This window comes from Myxocyprinus asiaticus, chromosome 29 (genome assembly GCF_019703515.2).
Source record: "Myxocyprinus asiaticus isolate MX2 ecotype Aquarium Trade chromosome 29, UBuf_Myxa_2, whole genome shotgun sequence".
In the NCBI taxonomy this organism is placed as follows: domain Eukaryota; kingdom Metazoa; phylum Chordata; class Actinopteri; order Cypriniformes; family Catostomidae; genus Myxocyprinus; species Myxocyprinus asiaticus.
Window position 1 is genome coordinate 43,890,363 of NC_059372.1, and position 25,112 is coordinate 43,915,474.

Sequence of the window (25,112 nt, forward strand, 5' to 3'; positions counted from 1 at the left end):
CGTTTTATGCGAACAACCCTTCCAGCCGCTTGTTGTGTTGCAGTGTTTGTCGGGGCAGCTGTCAGTGATCGGGAAGCATCATGGCAGGGATGGAGATCGCGCCGTTGAGACCCTGGGGTGATTTTTTCCCTGGTGTTGATCGATTTTCTAAACCTGATGTATCTGATCTTAGTAAATGGAATAACAGAGTCATCAGCAATCTACTCTATTATCAGACCAATTACTTTGCTGCGGCCATCGTGGTGTTTCTCATTGTCGGGTATGTAAAGTTATTTTATTGCTTAATTATTTACATGTATGTATTAATGTATAGAACAAGTGATCTCTTGCATTGTAGCTATGTTTATTATCGTTAGTAAAGCGGCCCTAAATTGCGCACCCAGTTTAGCAAACTCATCCTCCATTTTAATGCAGTGCTTGCTTATTCCCCTTCATTATTTCAAATCGACACATACAAATCATGTATGCCTCTTCTCAGTCGTACATGTGAAGTATGTCTTGTAATAATAGTTCATGTGTGGAATGTGTTTCATGTGGACCAACCCTGCTTGGGCTGGATGCTTGTACTCATGTCAAACTCACAGGCCTTTTGTTTTCAGCTGTGTGGAATCAATGAGTCACATGCCATGTGAGCAACTGAACTGCCAGCTTGACTATGATACATTTGGATGATACCAAGTGTTTTCCATGTTTTCCAGAACCGTCTGAGAGACGCCAAGCTCCTTTTAATAACAAACACATATTTGATATTGAATTACTGAAATTTGAATTACACAACCTGGCCAAAAAAAACAAGACAAAAAAAATAAATATATAAGCAGGTACTTAAGAGCCTATGACTGGATCATTATTGCAGTGATTAATATGTTTCAGCTGGCAACAATTATTTTGACCCTAACTGATGCAGTGTGAAGCTTCTCATTTCTTAAACAACCATGTCGGAAGACGTATCCCGTGATCATGGAAAAGATGTTACTGTGTTTCAGAAGGGGCAAATTACTGGCCTGCGTCAAGCAAAGAAAACATCTGAGATTGCTGAAATCACTGGAATTGGGTTAAGAACTGACCAACACATTATTAAAACCTGGAAGGATAGTGGTGGACCTTCAGCGTCGCAGAAGAAATGTGGTCGAAAAAAATAAATCTTGAATGATTGTGATAGGAGATCACTAAAACGTAAAAAAAAATCGAAAGTAGAACTCACAGCTATGGCTAATCAGAAAAAACGACTTCAGTTTTCTAGGGAGCATAAAGATTGGACTGTGGAGCAATGGAAAAAGGTCATGTGGTCTGATGAGTCCAGATTTAGCCTATTCCAAAGCGATGGGCGCGTCAGTGTAAGAAGGGAAGTGCATGAAGCGATGCACCTGTCATGCATAGTGCCCACTGTACAAGCCTCTGGAGGCAGTGTTATGATCTGGGGTTGCTTCAATTGGTCAGGTCTAGGCTCAGCAACATTATGTGGCAATAAAATAAAGTCAGCTGACTACCAGAATGTACTGAATGACCAGGTTATCCCACCAATGGATTTTTTTCTTCCCTTATGACACGGGCATATTCCAGGACGACAATGCCAAGATTCATCGGGCTCAAATTGTGAAAGAGTGGTTCAGGGAGCATGAGGAATCATTTTCACACATGAATTGGCCACCACAGAGTCCTGACCTTAACCCCTTTGAAAGTCTTTGGTATGTGTTGGAAAAGACTTTATGGAGTGGTTCGACTCTTCCGTCATCAATACAAGATCTCGACCAAAAATTAATGCAACTCTGGATGGAAATACATTTTGTGACATTGCATAAGGTTGTTGAAACAGTGCCACAACGAATGCATGCCATAATCAAAGCTAAAGGCGGTTCAACTAAATATTAGAGTATGCAACTTTTTTTTTTTTGGCCAGGCAGTGTATCAAGTTGATTCATAATGACTTTTGCTAATATTATGAAAATTGATTATTATCAAGATTTCACTTTGATAACAGAAACATCCACAAATGTTGTAGTGTGTAGATGACTTAAAAACACACTTCACCTTTAAAATAAATGGTAACCAGTAATAGCACACAAAATATACACTCGCTGAGCAGTTTATTAGGAACATGATGGTCCTAATATAGTGCCTGACGTGGTCTGCTGTTGTAGCCCATCCGCCTCAAGATGTGATGTGTTGTGCATTCTGAGATGCTATTCTACTCACTACAATTGTACAGAGTGGTTATTTGAGTTACCGTAGCCTTTCTGTCAGCTCAAACCAGTCTGCCCATTCTCTGTTGACCTCTCTCATCAACAAGGCATTTCTGTCTGCAGAATTGCCACTCATGGGAAGTTTTTTTGGTTTTGGCACCATTCCAAGTAAACTCTAGAGACTGTTGTGCATGAAAATCCCAGGAGATCAGCAGGTACAGAAATACTCAAACCAGCCCGTCTGGCAATATCAATCATGCCACGGTCAAAATCACTAAGAAACAGCTCGCTGTGCAGCTGGATTCTGGACTTCCTGTCAAGCAGACGCCAGGTGGTTAGAATGGGCAGCAACATCTCTCATCACTGACCCTCAACACTGGAGCCCCGCAGGGCTGTGTTCTCAGCCCACTCCTGTATTCCCTGTACACACATGACTGTGTGGCAACACACAGCTCCAATGCCATCATTAAGTTTGCTGATGATACGACGGTGGTAGGTCTGATCACTGACAATGATGAAACAGCCTACAGAGAGGAGGTGCACACTCTGACATACTGGTGTCAGGGGCACAACCTCTCCCTCAATGTCAGTAAGACAAAGGAGCTTGTGGTGGACTTCAGAAGAAAAGACAGAGAACACAGTCCCATCACCATCAATGGAGCACCAGTGGAGAGAGTCAGCAGCTTCAAGCTCCTGGGTGTCCACATCACTGAGGAACTCACATGGTCCGTCCACACTGAGGCCGTTGTGAAGAAGGTTCATCAGTGCCTATTCTCCTGAGACGGCTGAGGAAGTTTGGAATGAACCGCCACATCCTCGCACGGTTCTACACCTGCACTGTAGAGAGCATCCTGACTGGCTGCATCACTGCCTAGTACGGCAATAGCACCGCCCACAACCGCAAAGCCCTTCAAAGGGTGGTGCGAACTGCCAGACACATCATCAGAGGTGAGCTTCCCTCCCTCCAGGACATATATACCAGGTGGTGTGTGAAAAAAGCTCAGAGGATCATCAGAGACTCCAGCCACCCAAGCCATGGGCTGTTCTCACTGCTACCATCAGGCAGGCGGTATCGAAGCATCAGGACCCGCACCAGCCGACTTCATGACAGCTTCTTCCCCCAAGCAATCAGCCTTTTGAACTCATGATCTCTCACGATCAATATACATCAGCACTGCACTTTATTAATCTTATTATCTCAAACCGGACTGTCATAAATTATATTCTCTCTTAACAACACACTGGCAACTGACTATCAATCGACAGCCTGAATGTCAATACAGTACAATACAACCTACTGTACATTTTATATATACTATTTTTATTGTATAATGTGTATTCTATATTGTGTGTGTTGTATACTGTACATTGTATATTATTATTTGTATATTGTGTTGTGTGTAATTATGTGTATATTAGATATGTAAATTGTGATGTTTGAATCTGTTTATTGTAAATTGGTGTATGTCTCATCACTGTCACGACTGCTATGTTGCTCGGAACTGCACCCAAGACTTTCACCCACTATTGCACTTGTGTATATGGTTGTGTGACAATAAAATTGAAGTGGAGTGAAGTGAAGATCAAATGTTTCCCCTTTCTGATGGTTGATGTAAACATTAACTGAAGCTCCTGGCCCGTATCTGCATTATTTTATGCATTGCACTGCTGCCACATGACTGGCACGTATTGTCTCTGGGATCACAAACAACCAGGAGGTAAATCAGACGTAAAGTCCATTTCAACAAAACATGGCAGTACATCATCTACACTAATATTAGAAACCCTTTATCATCTATTCAGTAAAGTGCTGCTTCTGTACAAAGTGATGTGAAATAAACAGTGATAAATGTCGTTGTTGTGCATTTAAATGAACTCATCTTAATCGTTCTATGGATTTTGCAGGTTTCTGAACCCCCTGGGCATGTTTCTCGGTGGGGCCATTTTGGCTCTGGTCTTCATGGGATCTGTTTGGGCTGGAGAAAACAAGGCCATGATCAAGAACTTCAAGAAGAAGAATCCCACTCTGTTTGTGGTTGGTGTTATGGGTGTCAGCTACTTCCTGCTGTCACTTTGTGGAGGAGTGTTGGTGTTCATCTTTGGTATCACGTTCCCCATGCTTTGTGAGTACTATTTTGGACTTCTTGACTTGAAATGTGTCACTTCTGCACCACTATTGTCACCAAACGGACTAGCAAATATAATCACGGTTTTCAATGAGATACAAGAAAACTCCCTCGTCTTCCATTGGTCATATAAAAGATAGTCCTCCCCCGAACTCGCAGCATTTCTTGAACCAATGCTTATATGTCAGGCTGAAACAGGCCATTCAAACAAAAAGTATGTTAAACATTTAAAGTTTGCATGGAGCCACTCTGAGATTCCCATATCTCTGGGATTTAAGCACACAGGACCTTAAGTATAAACATAACATTAGGAAAGTTTGTTCTGAACCAGAATCTAAAAGGATATCTTTAATATTTCTGGAGTTATAGGCACTACAACTTTGGAAATACATTACAAAAAAAGTTTGTTTTTTTTTTCCAGTGTTTGGAATGTAATGCAACAACGGGTGCTAAAGTCAACTGATTTTAGTAACAGACCTGCATACAAATTATGCTGCCACCTCTATAAGGTTATTTTATGACCTGTAGTTTTGCTCCAAAATCATAGGTGTAAGTTGTCATTTTGACCTCCCTCGACAAAATAATGGATCACTCCGTGAATATTGATCAATGGCATTTAAAATTGGCTTTCATCATCATTTATGTTTATCTTCATTAAGAAAAATGAACAAAATCAAAAATTTCAGTGAGGGAAGTTTTTGAAATGTGTAGGGCTGTCACTAGCAATTATTTTTGTAATCGAGTAATCTAACGATTATTTGTTGATCAACAGAGTAATCTGAAAAATGATTTAACCCTGATTACATAATGTTGTTGAGGTGAAGTCATGTTTGGCTAAAATGTGTTCACTAGCCTAAGTTTTGATGTACTGTGATTGAATAACAAAACGATTGTACAAACAATATCTAAAGCCAACAGACACCCAAAGCAGATCTATAATATAAAAATGTCTGTACATTTCAAGCTGACTGAGATTGGCTACTCCAGGTGTGCCTAACTTTTTTTTAATTTATTTTTTTAATTAATTTTTTTATTGCAAGCACTTTTTCATTAAAGGAATAGTTCACCCAAAAATGAAAATTTGCTGATAATTTACTCACCCTCAGGCCATCCAAGATGTATCTGAGTTTCTTTCTTCATCAAAACAGAATTTAAGATTTTTAGGATTTCATTTCAGGCCTCCTCCTTTAAACAATGCAAGTGAATGTCCTCCATTTTTTGATGGTCCCAAATGCATATTTAGGATGCATCAAAATAATCCAGTCGACAAAAAGTTCTTCTGAACCCAAACGATTGATTATTTTGAGAAACAAAACAATACTTCTATACTTTTTAACTACAAATGTTTGCTTCTGTACATCTCTGTGACGGGCGCTCATGAGAGAGATGACGTAAGCTCATTGGTAAGGTCAGGCATTGAGGAGGAGCGTCATAGTTTCTCTTGTAAACATTCACAGACCAAATGCTGTTCACAAACCAAAACAGTCCAAAACAATATAAAATAAAAAATCATTTCCAAATAATAATAAAAAAAAAAAACATTACTGCAGTAAATAACCATCCTTTATGTCGGAGCAATGCCATTGCATTATCTACTTGTGCTTTTTCTTTAGCAGAAATATATAGGCTATATGACTGTCAGGAATTCAAGCCACACAAGTTGTAGTTAGTGAAACCAAGTGCGAGAGCGTTTACTGAGATTCACAGGATTTACAAAGTGAAATCAATGGTACAGGTGATATCACACAGAAGAGAAGCTTCACAAACTGAAGCGAGGGAATTGAGTGCAGGTGCGGTGAATTAGAAATCGGGTGATGAGGAGCGGAGTGCTGAGGGAGGAGCAGAGTCCGAGGGAGGAGTGACAATGACAAAGTATTCACACATACCTGAGTTCGCTGGAAAAACAGCACGGGCACAGCTGATGAATTCAGATATCGACCCTTTGTTTCTTTCGATGGTCTGAAATCCTCAGGGGTAAAATGTTCACTGCACACCCTCCAATATTTGAGAGAATGTAGGTGTGTACTGATATCCAGGTTCAGCGCGATAAGCCAGAGCTTCAGTCGCTCATGATCATGTATAGGCAATAGGGTTAATTTTCACAATTAACCGCGATTTAAAAGGGTCACTGTTATTAAACCGTAAGAATTTGGAAGCTACGGCTAAAAACCGGAAAAACAACCATGTTGTCTATTTAAATTTTTTTTACTGAAAATGAGTCTTTCAGAGTGGTTCTAACCATAGACATATGTCTATCGGTCTAACTACTTGCGCCACACGTGTGCCCTGCCCTCTGCATGGCTGGTCTGTGATGCTGTTACTATGGTAACAGAGTTCACGAGGTGATTGTCTAGGTAAGAGCGTGAACTTTCAGCGCACGTGAAACTCTCAAAATGAAAACATGGCAGAACAACGCGATCTCCTGTACTTGCATATGCCAGAGAAGTTAATTAAATCAGCTATTTGGGGGGGTTGTATGGTGCCTTGGGCGAAACCCGCTTCAACAGGCCCCCAAAATTGTTGAAGGTGGGGGGGTGTATGTGTGGGTGCCTTGTGCCGCCCCACCGCAAGATGCCGCCCTGGGTAACTGCACGTCGCTCATGCCTAAATCCGCTACTGTGTAGTGTACTACTTAACATTTGGTAAAGTCAAACACTGAATTGAAACTATAAATCCGAAGAGTTGTATATTTTTAGTTTAAAAGAGGAGGGGTTCAGCTTTATATTGTGAATGCGATGCCTCCAAATAGTTTTCCCTACTTGAATAAGATTTCAGTGAGCGTAAAAGTGCTGTGATAATCCAGCTGATCGTTAGATTACTCAAAGAATGAAGGTTCCCCTAGCCTGACACCGTTTTATTTTAAACATATGGTTTAAGTTATAGTTGTTTGTTGTTGTTTTTTTGGTTATTTATTTTTAATTTATATTTTATTTGTATTTATTGAAAGGGTATACATTTTTGTTGAAAAGGTACGTTTTGATGTCAGAGGGCAGATTTTACTTTACCTACTTGTTTTCAACTTGTTTTCAGTTAAAGGTTGGAATATATGTTAACTGCATGCCCTAATGAATGCTGCAATAAAACTTAAGTTGTGATATGTTTGCGGAGGTTTTTATTGTTGCATAATTGGTACCTTTGCAGATAATCATAAAAATTGTGAAATCGTGATTTATTTATTTTTTTATATTTTTTTATCAGACAATAATTGTACCATCAAAAATTCACATCGTGACATCCCTAATAGGCAATCAATGAAAAGTTAATCTTTTTCCCAGCGTGCATTTCCTTTGGGGTTTCTGAAGGTTGAAGCATCCAGGATACACACGCCAAACGACCATTTTGAACAATACACTTATACAAATACAAATCTACAGCAAAGACAATTAAACTTTTGTACAGCGCTCCTCTTGTAAACAATTATGCACTTCCTGCCTCCACCTCAACGTGATGCATGACCTTACCAACGAGCTTACGTCATCTCTCTCATGAGCGCCCGTCACGGAGATGTACGGAAGCGAACATTTGTAGTTAAAAAGTATAGAAGTATTGTTTTGTTTCTAAAAATAATCAATCGTTTGGGTTCAGAAGAAATTTATTTGTCGACTGGAGTTTTTCTTGTTATGGTGTTTCAGGTCGACATTGTTTTTCCAAAGTGAAGTGCTCTTACACAGCGTTTAGTGTTCGGACCCTTGTCTGTGGACACTTCTGTCTTATTTTCGGTTTGTTGATTCTGCAATTTTGTAATCTAGGATTTTTTTTTAATTGAGTAATCAAATTAAATTGAGTAATCATGACAGCCCTAGGAATTTGGTTGATTGGACATTGAATAACAAATACACAGGTGTATTTGTCACCATGATTTATTCTACAACTAAGTGTGTGATTAATAGTGGTATTAAATGGATAAAGTGAGTAATATTTGGCTGGTCAACATAGTAAGCACCATGTCCCCTCTTGGTGCTTACTATGTTGACCAGCCAAATATAGCTCACCCTCATGTAGAATTAGGGCTGGGTATTGCCATTTACCTCGCAATATGATGCATATCGCGATACATTGGTCAGTGGTCACAATTCAGTATATCACAATGCCATAGTTGGATTATGATATAAACTGCGGCAAATACGTGAGAGAGACCCAGCATGTTCACGTGGGGTGGGGAGTGAATCATGCGGGTTCAGGTTCAATCTCTCCTCATATAATCGTCTTCGACTGGCCCATTTTAAGCTTTCTGGCAGAGGCAGTCAGGTTTTTTGCAATTAACAATTTTTATTGATTCCAATGACAAATCCAATAAACATAACAGGAAACACGGAATCACATTACATAAACCCTCCAAACATTCCCACCCACCCCCAACCAAAAACAAACACACACACCCCAGTGGCCTGACATCAAACTAATAATGATGCACAAAATAAACAATAAATCACCTGACAGTATTCAGAAAAAAATCAAAGAAAGAAATAAGAAAAAACAATAAGAATGCACATACACATTCAGTATTACCCATCTCCCTCCACCGTCTTCCCCCCGAGAGCCCTCCACAAAATCCAAGTACCTTCCCCATTTTTTATTAAATAAACCTGTGTTGCCAGCCTTCTACAAACCATCCACTCAAAAGCCGCCACCCTGCCCAACTCCACACACCACTCCAAAAACCAGGGCACTCCAGCTGATTTCCATCCCCTAAGGATGACTTGCCTTCCTATCATGACACCAGCCAGGACCCAACTCTTCATGAACCCATCTCCTACATCAGTGACCATCCCATTGCCTAGAACACAGAGCCTGGGGCAAAATGAAACCTGAGCAGCCAACACCTCACAAATAAAATTCTGAACCTTAACCAAAAATCTTGAATCTTTACACACCCCCAAAAACATGGGTTATGTCCCCATCTTCTGATTGGCATCGCCAGCAGGTGGGTGTGTCTTTGAGACCAAGTCTGTACAATCTAGAGGGGGTCCAATAGAATCAATGTAAAATCTTAAATTGCATCAGACGCATCCTTGCATCTCTAGATGTAGACTTGATGTTTTTTAGAATCCTAGCCCACACTCCCACTTCCAATACCAAATTTAAATCTTTCTCCCATACTCTCTTAAGAGAAGTTGAAGCTCTGTCACTCAGACTCTGAATTAACAGGGAATAATACACTGATGCCTCATGACCTTTTCCAGAGGCAGTAATCACCACTTCCAGAGTATCTGCCGCTTTAGGGGGGTGTGCGCTACTCCCAAAAGCAGTGCAGAGCAAGTGGCGCAGCCGTAAATACCTATAAAACTGAGATCTGGGAATGGAAAAGGAATTAGTAATTCTGTGAAGGCAAGGCATAGATCTACTAGGGTCAGAGACAAATAATAAAATATCATCTGCGTAAAGCAGAAGCTTATGCGCCACACCTCCCGCCATCACCCCTGGAAAATCATCCTCCTTTCTTATCATGGCTGCTAATGGTTCCAGGGCAAGACAGAACAATAATGGGGAAAGAGGGTAACCCTGCCAAGTGCCCCTATCCAGAGTAAAATAATCTGAAATTAATCAATTTGTTTATACCGCTGCTACAGGGTGTCTATAAAGTAACTTAATCCAACCAATAAATGTACTCCCGAACCAATACATTTCCAAAATCTTAAAAAGATAATCCCATTCTACCATAACAAATGCCTTTTCGGTGTCAAGTGAAATGGCAGCGACTGGAGACTGATCATTCGCCACTGACCAAATGATATTGATGAAACGCCTAATGTTATCAGAAGAGCTGTGGCCCGAATAAACCCCACCTGATCTATATGTATAAGAGATGTCATAATCGGTTAGCCAAAATTTTTGACAATATTTTTACATCTAGCTGGATCAGGGAAATTGGACGGTAACTCTTACACTCACTTGGATCTTTGTCCCTTTTAAGGATCAGACTGATCTGGGTTTGTGTCATGGTTGGGGGAAGCTTTCCATTCTTTAATGATTCTGTATAAACTTCTAACAAAAGTGGAGTCCATTCTGTAGCATAAGATCTAAAAAATTCAGCGGCAAAACCATCTGGCCCCAGAGCTTTCCTGAAGGCAAGGCCTTAATTACCTCATCACGCTCCTCCAAGGTTATCTCAGATTCAAGAGAATTTTTTTCTCAGTTGTCAGATTTTCTAATATATTCATCAGTAGATGAAGATGTGGAACTATAGAGATCAAGATAGAACACTTTAAAAGCATTATTAATATCAGTGGCTGTGGTAAATATTTCACCACCAGCAGATTTCACTGGGGGAATGGTAGAAAAAGACACTCTCTTTATATATCTAGCCAGAAGCTTCCCTGCTTTGTCCCCCGACTCAAACTATGACTGTCTTGCCCTGAACAACCAAAACTCCACTTTCTGCGACAAAATAGTATTATATCTGTATTTCAGTCGGGTCAATTCTCTGAGGCTATCAGATGACATTCGGCGCTTCAGCTCTGCCTCGACACTTTTAATATTCTCTTCCAACTCCACGAGTTCTCGTGCTTTGGATTTTTTGATGAATGAGGCATACCGTATGATCCGACCCCTAAGAACTGCCTTAAGTTCCTCCCAAGCCACGCCCACAGAGGATACAGAGGACCAGTTGGTCTCCATATAAACATTGATTTCAGTCTTTAACATTTGTTGGAAATCAGGATTTTGCAAAAGGGATACATTAAAGCTCCAACTATATGATTTCTTTTTCTCTGTATGTGGCAACATCTCTAAACTCACCAGGGCGTGATCTGAGACTAAGATGTTTCCAATTGAGCAGTCAACAACAGATGGAATGAGGGATTTAGATATAAAAAAATCTATTCTAGAATCAATCTTATGAACTGATGAAAAAAATTTTACAATCCCTACCAGATGGGTTCGAAAGTCGCCAGATATCTGCAACACCAAGATTTTTACACATCCAGTGAAACGTCAATGTTGCTGTAGAGGGCTTACACACTTTTGCTTCACTATGATCAAGGATAGAGTCCATCAATAAATTAAAGTCTCCTCCCAGTATTATATCATGAGGGGTACTAGAGGTTTGCAACATCCTTCAAGATCTATAAAAAAAGCCGTGATCATCAGCGTTAGGTGCGTAAATATTAGCCAAAATCAACCTTTGCCCCTGAATATCTGTTAAAACAATAATGACTCTTCCTATTTTATCTTTGATCTGTTTCAGAAATTTGAATTGTAGATGTTTATTTATCAATATAATGACCCCCCTGCTCTTACTTGAGCCAGCACTAAAGAAAACATGTCCACCCCATATCTTCCCAATTTTTTCAGCTTCCTGTGGGGAAAGATGCATTTCTTGAAGAAACACTATATCATATTTCTTACGCTTAAGAAATAACCTTCCTTCTTTTTATGGGGTGCCCCAATCCATTGACATTCCATGTGGAGAGAGACAATCCACTCATATTAACAATTGACATATTGGTATAATAAAAAATTTGTGTGTCAAAAACAAGATTATACAGACCACATTTCCTATTAATGCAACAATCAAACCCCGAACTTCCCCCTGAACAAAACAAACAGAAAAAAGAAAAACGCAAAATTGCATAACAGAAAATACTTTGTCAAATAAACTCCAGGCAATAGGCAGAATAAACACAAAGAACGTGTAGATTCATTCACAAAACTGTCTTGAAGGTGTGTTCCTCCACAAAACAAACTCCAGCTGATATAATGCTGTTCAGTTTCCTCGGATAGACAGACAAGTGTTCAGTGAGCTGGCTATTATGAGTGCAGCAGATTACGTAATCATTCCAATGTCCCTTAAAAATACTCCACAAATCAAACTCCGCCAACAGGAGGCACAAGCACAAAGAACGATCAGATTCATCCACAGCTGACCCAAAGGAGTATTATTCAACAAAACAAACTCCAGCCGCTAGGTGGAGCCAGCACATAAAGAAACAAAATAAGCATCCCAGTTCCTCTGATGACCAAGAGTCAAATTCATTCGGAGGCCGCATAAAAAAAAAATACATCATGACTTACTCAGACCGACAACTTTATAAAAGACGTCCTTTATGTGAGCATGTAGATATTTTGCGGTCACCCATAGTGTCCGTTTCTCAGTCTGGCCAGGAACTTCAGTGTAAAAGCGTTCTTCCATCAATGCAAAAGTTTCTTGGAGTGTCATGCCACAAAACAAACTCCAGCCGCTAGGTGGAGCCAACGCAAAAAGTAACAAAAATGGCGCCCAGCTTCCTCGGACAGTCGAGACACTGAACAGCGAGTCAGTCCACTCACATAAGAAATGCCCAATGGTTTACTCACCCATAGTTTGTATGAAGGCCAGTGCCTTTTGGGGCATAAAAATACTTTGCTGCCGTCCTTGGTGTCTTCTCAGTTTGGCCAGAAACATCAGTGCAAAAGCGACCTTCCGTTGATGTAAGAGTTTCTTACATTCCTTGAACCGATTGCGTTTCTCTCTTGTCGAATTCGCAAAGTCCGGGAACAAGAAAATATTGTGATTCTTCCAAGAAAGCTCTCCTTTGCTCCTCGCCTGGCGCAACACAAGATCTTTATCGGATGATCTCAGAAATTTGGCCAGGATTGATCGGGGCCTGTCTCCCTCAGCAGATCTCCGAGCTGGGACTCTGTGAGCTCGCTCAATTTCCAGTTTATGGCCTGAGATGTCGAGCGGACTCGGGAAGAGCTCATCAAGGAATTTCACCATATCTCTGCCCTCTTCATGCTCAGGAATTCCAACAATTCGTATGTTATTCCTTCGGTTCATATTTTCGAAATATTCAAGTTTTTCCAAAATGTGTTCCAAGTCTGTTTTGGACACAGGCGGATTAGCGGATAATTCCCTTTCCGAAGATTCCAAATAATCGATTCGTTTTTCAACTTCTGTCACTCTTGTGACCAATTCAGAGAATTTTGTTTCCATCGCCGTAATCGATCGATGTATTGCAGCGAGATCCTCCAAGTCAGCAACAACCTTCGTCAGCATCACCGAGATGTTGGACAGTTGACGCTGGATTTCATCTCCCGATGTGCCGTCCAAATAGAGTCGGCTCGCAGTCCCATCAGAGGCCTCAGCTTGAACAAGTGTCTTTTAATGTCTCCAGAGTCTGAGGATTTTGACTTCTTTGCCATTTTTACCTCAAAGAATAAATACGTAATGGGGTGTATCGAATCTCACTGGATTATAACATGAAAATACTTTGCTAGTTTTTTTTTGCTAAAAAAAAAAAAAAAAAAAAAGTGCGCATAGCTAGTTGCTCACATGTCTGCTCCTCGCATGGCGTCACGTGACTCCCCCCCACCCCCCACTGATTTCAGTCTTTAACATTTGTTGGAAATTAGGATTTTGCAAAAGGGATACATTAAATCGCCAACTATATGATTTCTTTCTCTCTATATGTGGTAACACTTATAAACTCACCAGGGTGTGATCTGAGACTAAGATGTTTCCAAATGAGTAATCCACAACAGATGAAATGAGGGACTTGGATATAAAAAAATTAAAAAAATCTATTCTATAATAAATCTTATGGACTGATGAAAAGAATTGTATAGTCCCTACCAGATGGGTTCAGAAGTCGCCAGATATCTGCAAGACACAGATTTTTACACATCCTGTGAAGCATCAATTTTGCTGTAGGGGGCTTACACACGTTTGCTTCACTATGATCAAGGACTGAGTCCATCAAAAGATTAAAGTATTTTCCCAATATTATATCATGAGGGTTGCCAGCAGCTTGCAACATCCCTTCAAGATCTATAAAAATGCCCTGATCATCAGCGTTAGGTGCGTAAATATTAGCCAAAACCAACCGTTGCCCCTGAATTTCTGCTAAACAGTAATGATTCTCCCTAATTTAGCTTTAATCTGTTTGAGAGATGTGTAGATTGTAGATGTTTACTTATCAATGTAATGACTCCCCTGCTCTTACTTGAACCAGCACTAAAGAAAACATGTCCACTCCATATCTTCCCAAATTTTTCAGCTTCCTGCGAGGAAAGATGTGTTTCTTGAAGAAAGACTATATCACATTTTTTACGCTTAAGAAATAACCTTCCTTCTTTTTATGGGGTGCCCCAACCCATTCACATTCCATGTGGAGAAAGATAACCCACTCATATTAACATTTGACATTTTTATATAATAGAAAAAAATAAATTGTGTGTCAAAAACAAGATTATCCAACATTAGTGCAACAATCAAACCCTGAACCCCCCCGAACCAAACAAACAGAAAAAGAAAAATGTGCGCATTACTGTAACACTGTGCATGACGACGTCAATCCCTCTAAACTCAAAAGGTCCATGTACGCCTACGAGAGCCCCCGTGACAACTTTGCCATCGGATTGCTCAAGTCCGGTGCTTCTGCACAAATTTTGTGAGGCAAAATTACATAACAGAAAATACTTTGTAAAACACTAACCAATAGGCAGAATAAACACAAAAAACATGTAGATTCATTCACAGAACTGTCTCAAAGGTGTGTTCCTCCACAAAACAAATTCCAGCCGATATAAAGCCGTTCAGTTTCCTCGGACAGAGAAACAAGTGTACAGTGAGCCGGCTGTTTATGAGTGCAGCAGATGATGTAATCATTCCAATGACCTGCAAAAATACTCCACAAAACAAACTCCAGCCAACAGGAGGCATAAGCACAAAGAACGAACGGATTCATCCACAACTGTCCCGAAGCAGTGTTATTCCACAAAATAAACTCCAGCCGCTAATCGGAACCAGCACAAAAAGAAACAAAATAGGTGTCCTGGTTCCTCGGATGGTCAAAAGTGTATTGAGCGAGTCAAATTCACTCGGAGGCCGCATAAAAAAAAAAATACACCATGACTTATTCAGTCAGTCAACTTTATAAAAGACATCCTTTGTGTGGGCATGTAGATATTTTGTGGCCATCCTTAATGTCCATTCTCAATCTGGCCGGGAACTTCAGTGTAAATGCGATCTTCCGTCCATGCAAAAGTTTCTTGAAGGAGTGTTATTCCACAAAAACTCCAGTCGCTAGGCGGAACCAACACAAACAAATAAAAATGGTGCCCAGCTTCCTCAGACAGCCAAGAGAAAGTACAGCGAGTTAATCCACTCTGGAGCTACATGAGGAACACCAAATGGCTTACTCACCCATTGTTTCTATGAAGGACAGTGCTTGCTTGGGACATGTAAATACTTTGCCACCACCCTCAGTATCTATTCTTAGTTTGGCCAGAAACATTAGTGCAAAAGCGATCTTCCGTTGATGTAAGAGTTTCTTACATTCCTTGAATCGTTCGCATTTCTCTTGTCGAATTCGCAAAGTCCGGGAACAAGAAAATATTGTGATTCTTCCAAGAAAGCTTTCCTTTGCTGCTTGCCTCGCGCAACACAAGATCTTTAATGGATGATCTCAGAAATTTGGCCAGAATTGATCGGGGCCTGTCCCCCTCAGCAGATCTGCGAGCCAGGACCCTGTGAGCTTGCTCGATTTCCAGTTTATGGCCTGTTATGTCGAGCAGACTTGGGAAGAGCTTGTCTAGGAATTTCACCATATCTCTGCCTTCTTCATGCTCAGGAATTCCAACAATCCGTACGTTATTTCGTCGGCTCCTATTTTCCAAATCTTCCAGTTTTTCCAAAATGCATTCCACATCTATTTTGGTCGCTAGCAGATTAGCAGATAATCCCCTTTCCGATGACTCCAGATAATCGATCCGTTTCTCAACATCTGCCACTCTTGTAACCAACTCAGAGAATTTTATTTCCATCACCGTAATCGATCGACGTATTACAGCGAGATCCTCAAAGTCAGCAACAACCTTTGTCAGCATCACAGACATGTTGGACAGTTGACACTGGATTTCTCCTGCTGCGCTGTTCAAATCGAGTCCCTGGTCTGCAGGCCCGTTAGAGGTTTCAGCTTGAGCACGTAAGTGTCTTTTAATATCTCCTGAGCCCAAGGATTTTGACTTTGCCATGTTTGCCTCAAAGAACAAATATGTCGCTGGGTGTATCGAATCTCAACAAATTATAACGGATTAAACTAGCAAATTGCGCAGAGCTCGCCGTTTACACGTCTGCTCCTCGCATGGCATCACGTGACAACTGTGTGATGATAAATGGCTTCATATGATCACTATCCTTAAAATACTTTTTTTTTTTTTTTTTTTTTTTGCATGATCAGTCATATTTTCAAAATCAATGCCAAAATTTCACAATTTCTGCCAGGGTGTGCAAACTTTTGAGCACAACTAAAATATATATATATATATAACAGCTGGTATATCGTAAGTGAATTCATATAGGCCCACAACAAGAACACACAGGCTTAATAATTTTACAAGCTTAAATTTATTTAAAATATAAAAGCTTGTATATTTATTTGAATTGAAAACTTTTTATATCATTCAAATAAATATAGGCTACTATTGATTACAAAATGAATAGAGACTATAAAGATGAATACTCTCCCTAAGTTTATTTTCCATTTTCAAAATCTACCAGTTAGTATATCACAAAGTGTTTTTAGACAATGGAATAAACTACTTTGTAAATATATATATGGGATAATGGGAAACCTAGAATTAGACTTAAAATCCTTAAATTGTCAAAAAGGCTTGGAGGACTAGAATTCACAAATTTATTAAATTATTATAAAGCTGCCCAAATTCAACCTATATTGATTTGGATGAACGAAGAATCTAAAGTGAAATGGAGGAAGATGGGGGAACCTATTAGTATATCCCTGTTAAAGCAACAAATTTAACAGATAATATTTGTATTAATAGTACTTTTAGAATTTGGTTAGAAAAAGAAAAATTGTTAAATTAAAGATCTAGTTAATTTACAAGAAATTGCTAAAGATCCTGATTTCATGCCAAATAGATTAGATAATACCTTGAAGTTTTGGGCAGATAGAGGTCTGAAAATATATCACCAACTGTTCACTGATTAAAGAATGGATACCTTTTCAAACCTAGCAAAACAGTATGAGCTTGCAAATTCTCAATTTAATTATTTACAGATATATATTAACAAAAGTTAAAGTAAAAGAAATAAAAAAGGAAATGCATCAATTAATAAATTATATAATTGATACAATACAACTAATCCAATAAAACATTTTGGAATTTAAAAAGTGCACCTGAAAGAGATATACAGGACACTCAGAATAAAATTATATGTAGGTGGGAGGATGAATTAAAAATACAAATTAGTCCGCAAGACTGGAAGAAATATCATATAATACATTCCATATTACTCAATCCAGTGTTTGGAGGGAATATGCTTGGAAGATACAAATGAGATTTTTTTATGACACCTGTTATTCAAAGTAAATACAGTAGAATGGTAAAAGGGGATTGTTGGAGAAATTGTGGAGAAAAAAGTGCACTAAATTGACAAATTATTGGAAATGATTAGACTAATATTTAATAGTTAATTTAATTAACTACACAATAGAAATGCATCCAAAAAAAAAAAAAAAAAAAAAATTATTTTGGATAAAATGCCATTGTCCTTAAAAATAAAACTGAACAAAATATATTTAGGGTAATCAGAATAGCAGCTTTGAAACAGATGACAAAAAACTGACTTAAACCAGAACCCCCACAATTTCAAAGATGGAGAGAAATGATTTCGGAAATATACCAAATGGGGAAAGTAACATTTAAAATTAATAATAAAAGTCTGGAATGTGAACATAAATGGGATTAAAAATATTATAAATTTAGATTGTTTGCTTCAGATTCTTGAATTTTAAACAAAATTTGTTAAAATACGAGGTATGATGTCCTATCTCATTTAATATTAAAAAAAAGGAGGGTGATGCCTTTTAATTTTCCAGTTTATTTGAAATAAAATATAAAATGTAAATTAATGAATTACACATGTTATTTATAGAATATGTTGTGAATGGTTATTCAAAATAGCATCGTTTTTTTTTTTTTTATTATTATTATTATTATTATTATTCATTTCTCGATGTACAATTTGTACATTTGTCTTTAGTAAAAAAAAAAATTAAAAAAACATTAAAAAGGCTACTATTGATTAATTAAAAAGTGAGCACTTGGAATACTGTATATGGTATGCAATAATACATATTTGTTCTTTTTATAAAAGACATATTTTGTGTACTGCTTATATTGCTTATAGTATTAAAACTTCAAGTAAAATTCTGTATGTTCATCTCGAGTCCATGAAATAAAGGGGTTTGGGTGGCATTCACCCCTTTCCATAGCAATCTTGAGCTTTTAATATTTTAAAAACGATTATTTTTTGCAGGTATCATATTAATCCATTTTACTAGCTGTTTTATAGATAGCCTAATATATCATGTTTATATTTTTCTTTGGTTAAAGAAGGTAAATGAAAAGCAATTCAATTTTAAATAAAATACAACGCACTATCTGCTGAAAATCTACATTTAGACTCTCAAATTAATTTATCATGAAGAGTCCATTTTGTGGATTTCTAAGATTTTATTTGTAAAGTGTGGTTTAAGAGAAACGGGGAAGTGACTTGATTGTGTAAGTTGCTATGGCAATGAATGCAGCTAAAAGCCGACCAACTTTCATGGTGCCTAAAACCTGGGGTTGAGGCAAACTAAACTAAAACTAACTTGGCTAGCCACCGAAACCGGCTTCATGGTACAGGCCACTGGATCTCTGGCATAAAAAACAGCCCCACAACGTTAAAAACACACCACCATATTTTATGGTGGGCATGGGGTACTTTTCCATATGGCTACCTCTCTGTGTGTGCCAAACCCATCTCTGGTCTGCCAAAAAGCTCTTTCTTTTTTTATCTGACCCTAGAACCCATCTGAAGTTCCAGTAGTGTCTGGCAAACTGAAGATGCTTGAGTTTGTTGTTGGATGAGAGCAGAGGCTTTTTTTCTTGAAACCCTCCCAAACAACATGAGTTCATATTGGTGACATCTGATTGTAGTTTTGGACACGTTCTGACCCCAAGACCCAGTTAATTTCTGCAATTCTCCAGCTGTGATCCTTGGAGAATTTTTGGCCACTCGAACCATCCTCCTCACTGTATTTGGAGATTATATAGACACACATCCTCTTCCAGGCTGATTTATAACATCTCTAGATGATTGGAACTTCTTAATTATTGCCCTGATGGTGGAAATGGGTATTTTCAATGCTTTAGCTATTTTCTAATAGCCACTTCCAATTTTGTGAACCTCAACAACCTTTTGCCGCACATCAGAACTATAACTACTTCTTTGGTCTTACCCATTATGATGAATGACTAAGGGAATTTGGTCTGTGTGTTAGTCGTAGCTGAACAATTTCATGTTCCTAGTCACCCAGGTGTACTAACATTTTTTAAATATGAATGGGAATATACTTGAGAGATATTTTACTCCTAAGAATTACTTGGGGTGCCAGTAATTGTGGTAGATGTGTTTTGGAGAAAAATATTGATTTAATTATGGGATTTTTTCCCCCCTCCTTTCAATTAGTTTACTTCAATTAAAGGTTAGATTTTTGTGAATATTTTGAATGAAAAATCAAAAGGATAAACAATAAAGATATATTTTTCACAGCCTCCTTTGCTCATATTTACCAAGGGTGCTTATATTTTTGGCCACAACTGTTTGTGGTTGCAGACAAATCATATAAAACGGTAAAATTGCTCATAGTAACTTCTCCTCTGTCTTGCCTGCACTCAGCTCCTGTATCTCAAAGGAGATGGATGACGTGAGCTCCACTGACTTCACTCTCATTGGTAGTTGCCCCCGAATGTCATTTGTCATTTACATAAACTTTTCTAAACTTTGTTGTGTCACTTGGCACGCCCACATCTTGTTATCAGTGGTTGCTGTCGCTCGTGTTGCCGGAAGTTGCTCTGCTCTCATTGAAAAGATCATGTCTCTTTGTCGCTGGCTGTGTGAACATGGGGTGAAAACCGCCTCGGTTGCATGAAACGTAACCCTGGTTCCCTGAGTGTGAACAAGACGCTGCGTAATTGCATTGGGACATGAGTGTCACGTGGTCTGAAGCCCTTGTACAATCACATCAATTTATTGGATGCTGGCAATTAAGCGACGCCCCTAGGGAGCTACGTCACGGGCTTCATAAAATCTCACTTTGGTGCCATCGAGTCATTTTCTGCAGAAAGGCACGAGCATAAGCAGCTACTAGAGAGTATGGCCAGCTTACGCAACATCTCATTCCCACTCAGGGAACCAGGGTTACATTTCACGTAACGGACATTCCCTTTCGTAGGAACTCGAGCTGCGTAATCACATTGGGAACGATATACAATCACGCCATGCAAACAGTAGCTGCCAACTGTCTACGCCAATGTGGCAAGCATATAGCGGCGCGCAAGCTAAAGCGTCTGAATGAAAATTATGAGTTTAATCCTGTTCCAACAGAGAGAACCTGGGAAAGTAGGAGTCAAACCCTATCCAGATTATAAAATCTAACAAATGTATGTGGAGAGGACCACCCTGCTGCCATACACACCTCTAGCCAAAGCCCATGAGGATGCCATGCTCCTCGTAGAATGGGCTTGAATACCCAAAGGCGAAGGTAAACCGCGCATTTCGTAAGCACTTGAAACTGTATCAGTAAGCCAATGAGACAGTCTTTGCTTGGATACCGAAAAACCCATGTTGCGGCCACCAAAGCACACAAACAACTGCACAGACTTACGCCACTGGCTAGTACGGTCAACATAAACGCCCGAATTGGGCAAAGCATATGCAATCTTTCATGCTCCTCTGACTCAAATGGGGGAGGATAGAAAGTCTGAAAATTAATAGTCTGTGAGCGAAATGATGTAGAAACAACCATGGGCAAATAGCCCAAACGAGGTCTTTAATACCACTCTTAAACACTCTGGCGCAAAATCCATACATAAGGGATTGATCGGCAGGGCATGCAAATCACCCACCCTTTTAAACGATGGCAACGCAACTAGCAGGGCCATTTTAAGAGTCAGAAACTTATCAGCAACTGTTGCCAAGGGCTCAAACGGAGCAACAGAGAGTGCCTCTAAAACAACACAAACCCCATAAGGGAATGTGGATGGGATGAAAAGGTCAAAGCCTTCGTACCCCATGCATAAAATGAGAGACGAGAAGGTCTACCGACAGAGACTCCATTGATAAACACATGCTCAGCCGTTAGCAGCAACATAGACGTTAAATGTTGCACGGGCAACCCCAGCCCCAAAATGCTCTTGGAAGAAAAAAAAAATCCAGCACCGTACCGACAGGGCAGTGAACTGGATTTTCACCTTGTGTTAGACACCAAGAAGCAAAAATGCGCCACTTGAACGTATAAAACTTCCTAGTTGATGAAGCTCTAGCATTCAGAATGGTATCAACCACAGCAGGGGATAACCCATCATTTAAAAGAGTGCCCCATTGAGGGGCCATACCCATAACTTCCACAAGTCTGGCCGGGGGTGCCAAATGCTGCCCCGAGCCTGAGACAGCATGTCTGTTCTGACTGGAATCTCCCAAGGCATTTCCTCCAGGATGAGATGGCCAAAACGGCACCACTAACAGAAGCCGAACTCGATCCTCCCGAGCTCTCTGCAGAACTATGTACATCAAACTGATCGGTGGGAACGGGTAAATACGTGTTGTCGTCCACTGATGTGCCACCGCATCAATGCCCAGCGGTGCCGGGGGCGAGGGGGAGAACCAGAGGGGACAGTGTAATGTCTCCCTCGACGCGAACAGGTCCTCTTCCACTCTGTCGAACCTTCTCCAGATTTGTTCCATAATCTGAGGATGTAATGTCCAATTTCCAGGCATCAAGCCCTGTCTGGACGGGAGATCTGCCCCCAAATTCAACCGGCCTGGGACATGCACAGCTCGTAGAGACAGCACATCGTCCGTGCCCACATAAGAATGCGACATGCCAGTCTCAGCATGGCACTCCTCCCTGATGATTGATGTAGGACACCACCATCCTGTTGTCTGACCAGATGAGGACATGGCTGCCATGAACCTCTGGGAGGAAATTCTTCAACACTAGCAGCACCGTGAACATCTTCAGACAGTTTAAGTGCCAATATTGCTGCTAGCCTGTCCAAACCCCGTAGGCTGGATAGCCTTGTATACTGCGCCCCATGGAGGATGGGTCTGTCATTATAACTTTGCGACGACACACCTGTCCCAATGAAATGCCCAACATCAAAAGGCAGGTCAGTTTCCATGTTAACAGAGTTTGGTAGCACCCATGCGTCACTTTGAAGAGACTGAATGCATGCGTCAGTGGTTGAAGTCCCTTTGTGGAGTTCATTCAGCACTGAAAAAGGTCTCGCATTCAACATGCCCGGGGGAATGACAGCGGAAGCCCCAAAATCCGGTGAAATGTTCTCGCAGGTATAACGAGTCCCACTTTGAACATCGCTAGACACTGACAAAATGACAGGACGTGAACTAGAGACAGATGCGCCTGCATTGCTCGCGAATCCAGCTCCATCCCTAGAAACAAAGTCTGTTGCCCTGGCAACAGGACACTCTTGTCTAGGTTACACACAGCCCTAGATCAAATGGCTGAGAATGGCATCTCGATGTTGGGCAGCCAAAGACTCTGAGTGGGTATACACCAACCAATCATCAAGATAATTCAAAACACAGATGCCTTGAAGTCTCAAGTGCATCAAAGCTCTATCCATGCATTTTGTAACAGTGCGTGAAGTCCAAACGGAAGGACGCAAAATTGATACGCTTGTCCCCGAAAGCGAATCTGAGAAAGCGTCTGTGCTTCAGCCAATCTGAATATGGAAATAAACGTCCTTCAAATCTATTGTCACAAACCAGTCCCCCTGCTGCACTTGTGACATTATTTGTTTCTGCATCAGCATTATGAATTGACATTTCATAGAGCGAAATTCAAATGTTTCAAAATCCAGAATGGGATGGAAGTCACCATCTTTTTTAGGGACCAGAAATAATGGATGTAAAAGCCACATTCTCTCTGAGAAAGGAGAATCTCCTCTATTGCCCCTTTCTTTGAGAGAGTGAATTTTCCAAATCAAAAATGGGGCTTCCCGAAACGGAAACGTATGTTGGAACAACCCCATTGAACACCGGCGGAGCCCGCCTGAATTGAATTGCATGCATTTATCATTCGAATTACCCAGTTCGAAATGCCCTACAGCTGCTGCCAAGCAGACAGACAGGCAGACAGAGAGATTAATGCATGGCTCTTGCCTTCAGTGTGACCTGTAACCACTAGATGGTGAGCTTGGTTTACTTTTGGAGACTGCCTCAGAACCAGCGTCACACTGGAGGGAAGCCTTCGCTCCTCCAATACTGTTGCTGGTTGAAGGGAATTTGATAATGTTTTTGCCTTTATTGTATTTAAGCATAAATGATGGGCGCCCTGACATGTATCTACAGCAGGAATGCTGACAGAATAAACCTTTGCCCTGGTATTTGAATGGGGAAAAGTGTGTGAACATTGTGGGGGAATGTTTATTTGAGAACTGGTTTGCCACAACGGCCCCAGCATTCTTTGTGGTGGGGGACAACATGTGGTGCTTATGTTCACTTTGTGTTTTTGTATACACTTGTGCCCGATGAACATCGAATTCTGTTATGCATGTCTTTAAACCTTTGGTCATGGAGACAGAGGCCAAATTTGATCAGGCAATTATAAAAAATGGTCACTCTGAATGTATTTACAGCAAAGGATGCCAGATAAACCATCTTCCATAGCATAGAATGGGGAAGAATTTGCAAACATGGAGGGGAATTGAGAGCAAGCAGGCTTTCCACAACGGCCCCAGCATTCTTATGGGGGGGACAACATGTGATGTTTATGTTCACTGTATGTTTTGTGTACACTTGTGCTCAATGAACATTGAATTCTGTTATGCATATCTCGAGACCCTTGGTCATGGAGACAGAGGCTGAATTCGGGAAGCATAAAAAAAAAATTATATACACACACACTATATATATATATATATATATATATATATATATATATATATATATTTATTTATTACACATACATACATACATATATATAGTGTGTGTGTGTGTGTGTGTGTGTGTGTATGTTCGCTCCTCAGCAACCTGCGGGAAAAACTGAACCATATTATGGTTGTTGGACATTCAGGGCACGTACAACGGCGAACTCATTCTGATACTGACCGAAGGGCAAAACAGGAGAGAAAGGGATACATGTATACGGTCCAGTTTCGTTTACTCATCCTTCGTTACACAGCAAGCCCGTCAGGCTCATGTGTAGACCTATTTATATCATACATTGAGTTATATTATGCGTGCCCAGAGACCCTTGGTCATGGAGGCAGAGCCCAAACTCGAGCTGAAAATATTCAATGCTCGTTTGCCAGCATAAATTACGGGGGAAACAGAGTTAAATTGGTGTACTGAAACTGGTTAGACACTAAACTGATCCCAGCATATAATGGGGGAACAACGTGTTGTACCTGGATAGCGCAAAACACCCTTGCGAACAAAAGCATCTCTTTGACCAATTCATTCCCCAGCTTGAGCTGCGGGGGGAAAACACGAGGGAAATTCCAAACGGAGCCAATATTAGCTCAAAGTCTTTCCTTAACGCAATGCGCTTGGTTGGACGTAAAACTATCGTGTAGATCCAACAGCTGACTGAAAAGTGCGACATCCATGCCACCACCGAAAAATCGAGCAGAGATAGCATTGAGCTTCGCCCATTTATTGCGAGCACAGTTAATTGCCTGGGCTGAGTCCATGCTCTCGCTGAGATTGATTGCATTCACTGTGAGCACATGGAACTCAAGATGCTTGGCTCTCGACTTGCATTCTTTCTTAAAGTTGAAGCCACTT

The 25,112-nt window shown here is 40.2% G+C and overlaps 1 protein-coding gene across 1 annotated transcript in view; it reads left to right on the forward strand.

The window, feature by feature from the left end:
* LOC127419804 (PRA1 family protein 3-like) overlaps positions 1-25,112 on the forward strand; it is a 28,833-nt gene continuing 3,721 nt past the window's right edge. The window contains exons 1-2 of the mRNA XM_051661555.1: positions 1-259; positions 4,089-4,306. Of these exons, the coding sequence (XP_051517515.1) occupies positions 81-259; positions 4,089-4,306 (397 nt within the window). The 5' untranslated portion in view covers positions 1-80. The remainder of the gene's footprint in view (positions 260-4,088; positions 4,307-25,112) is intronic.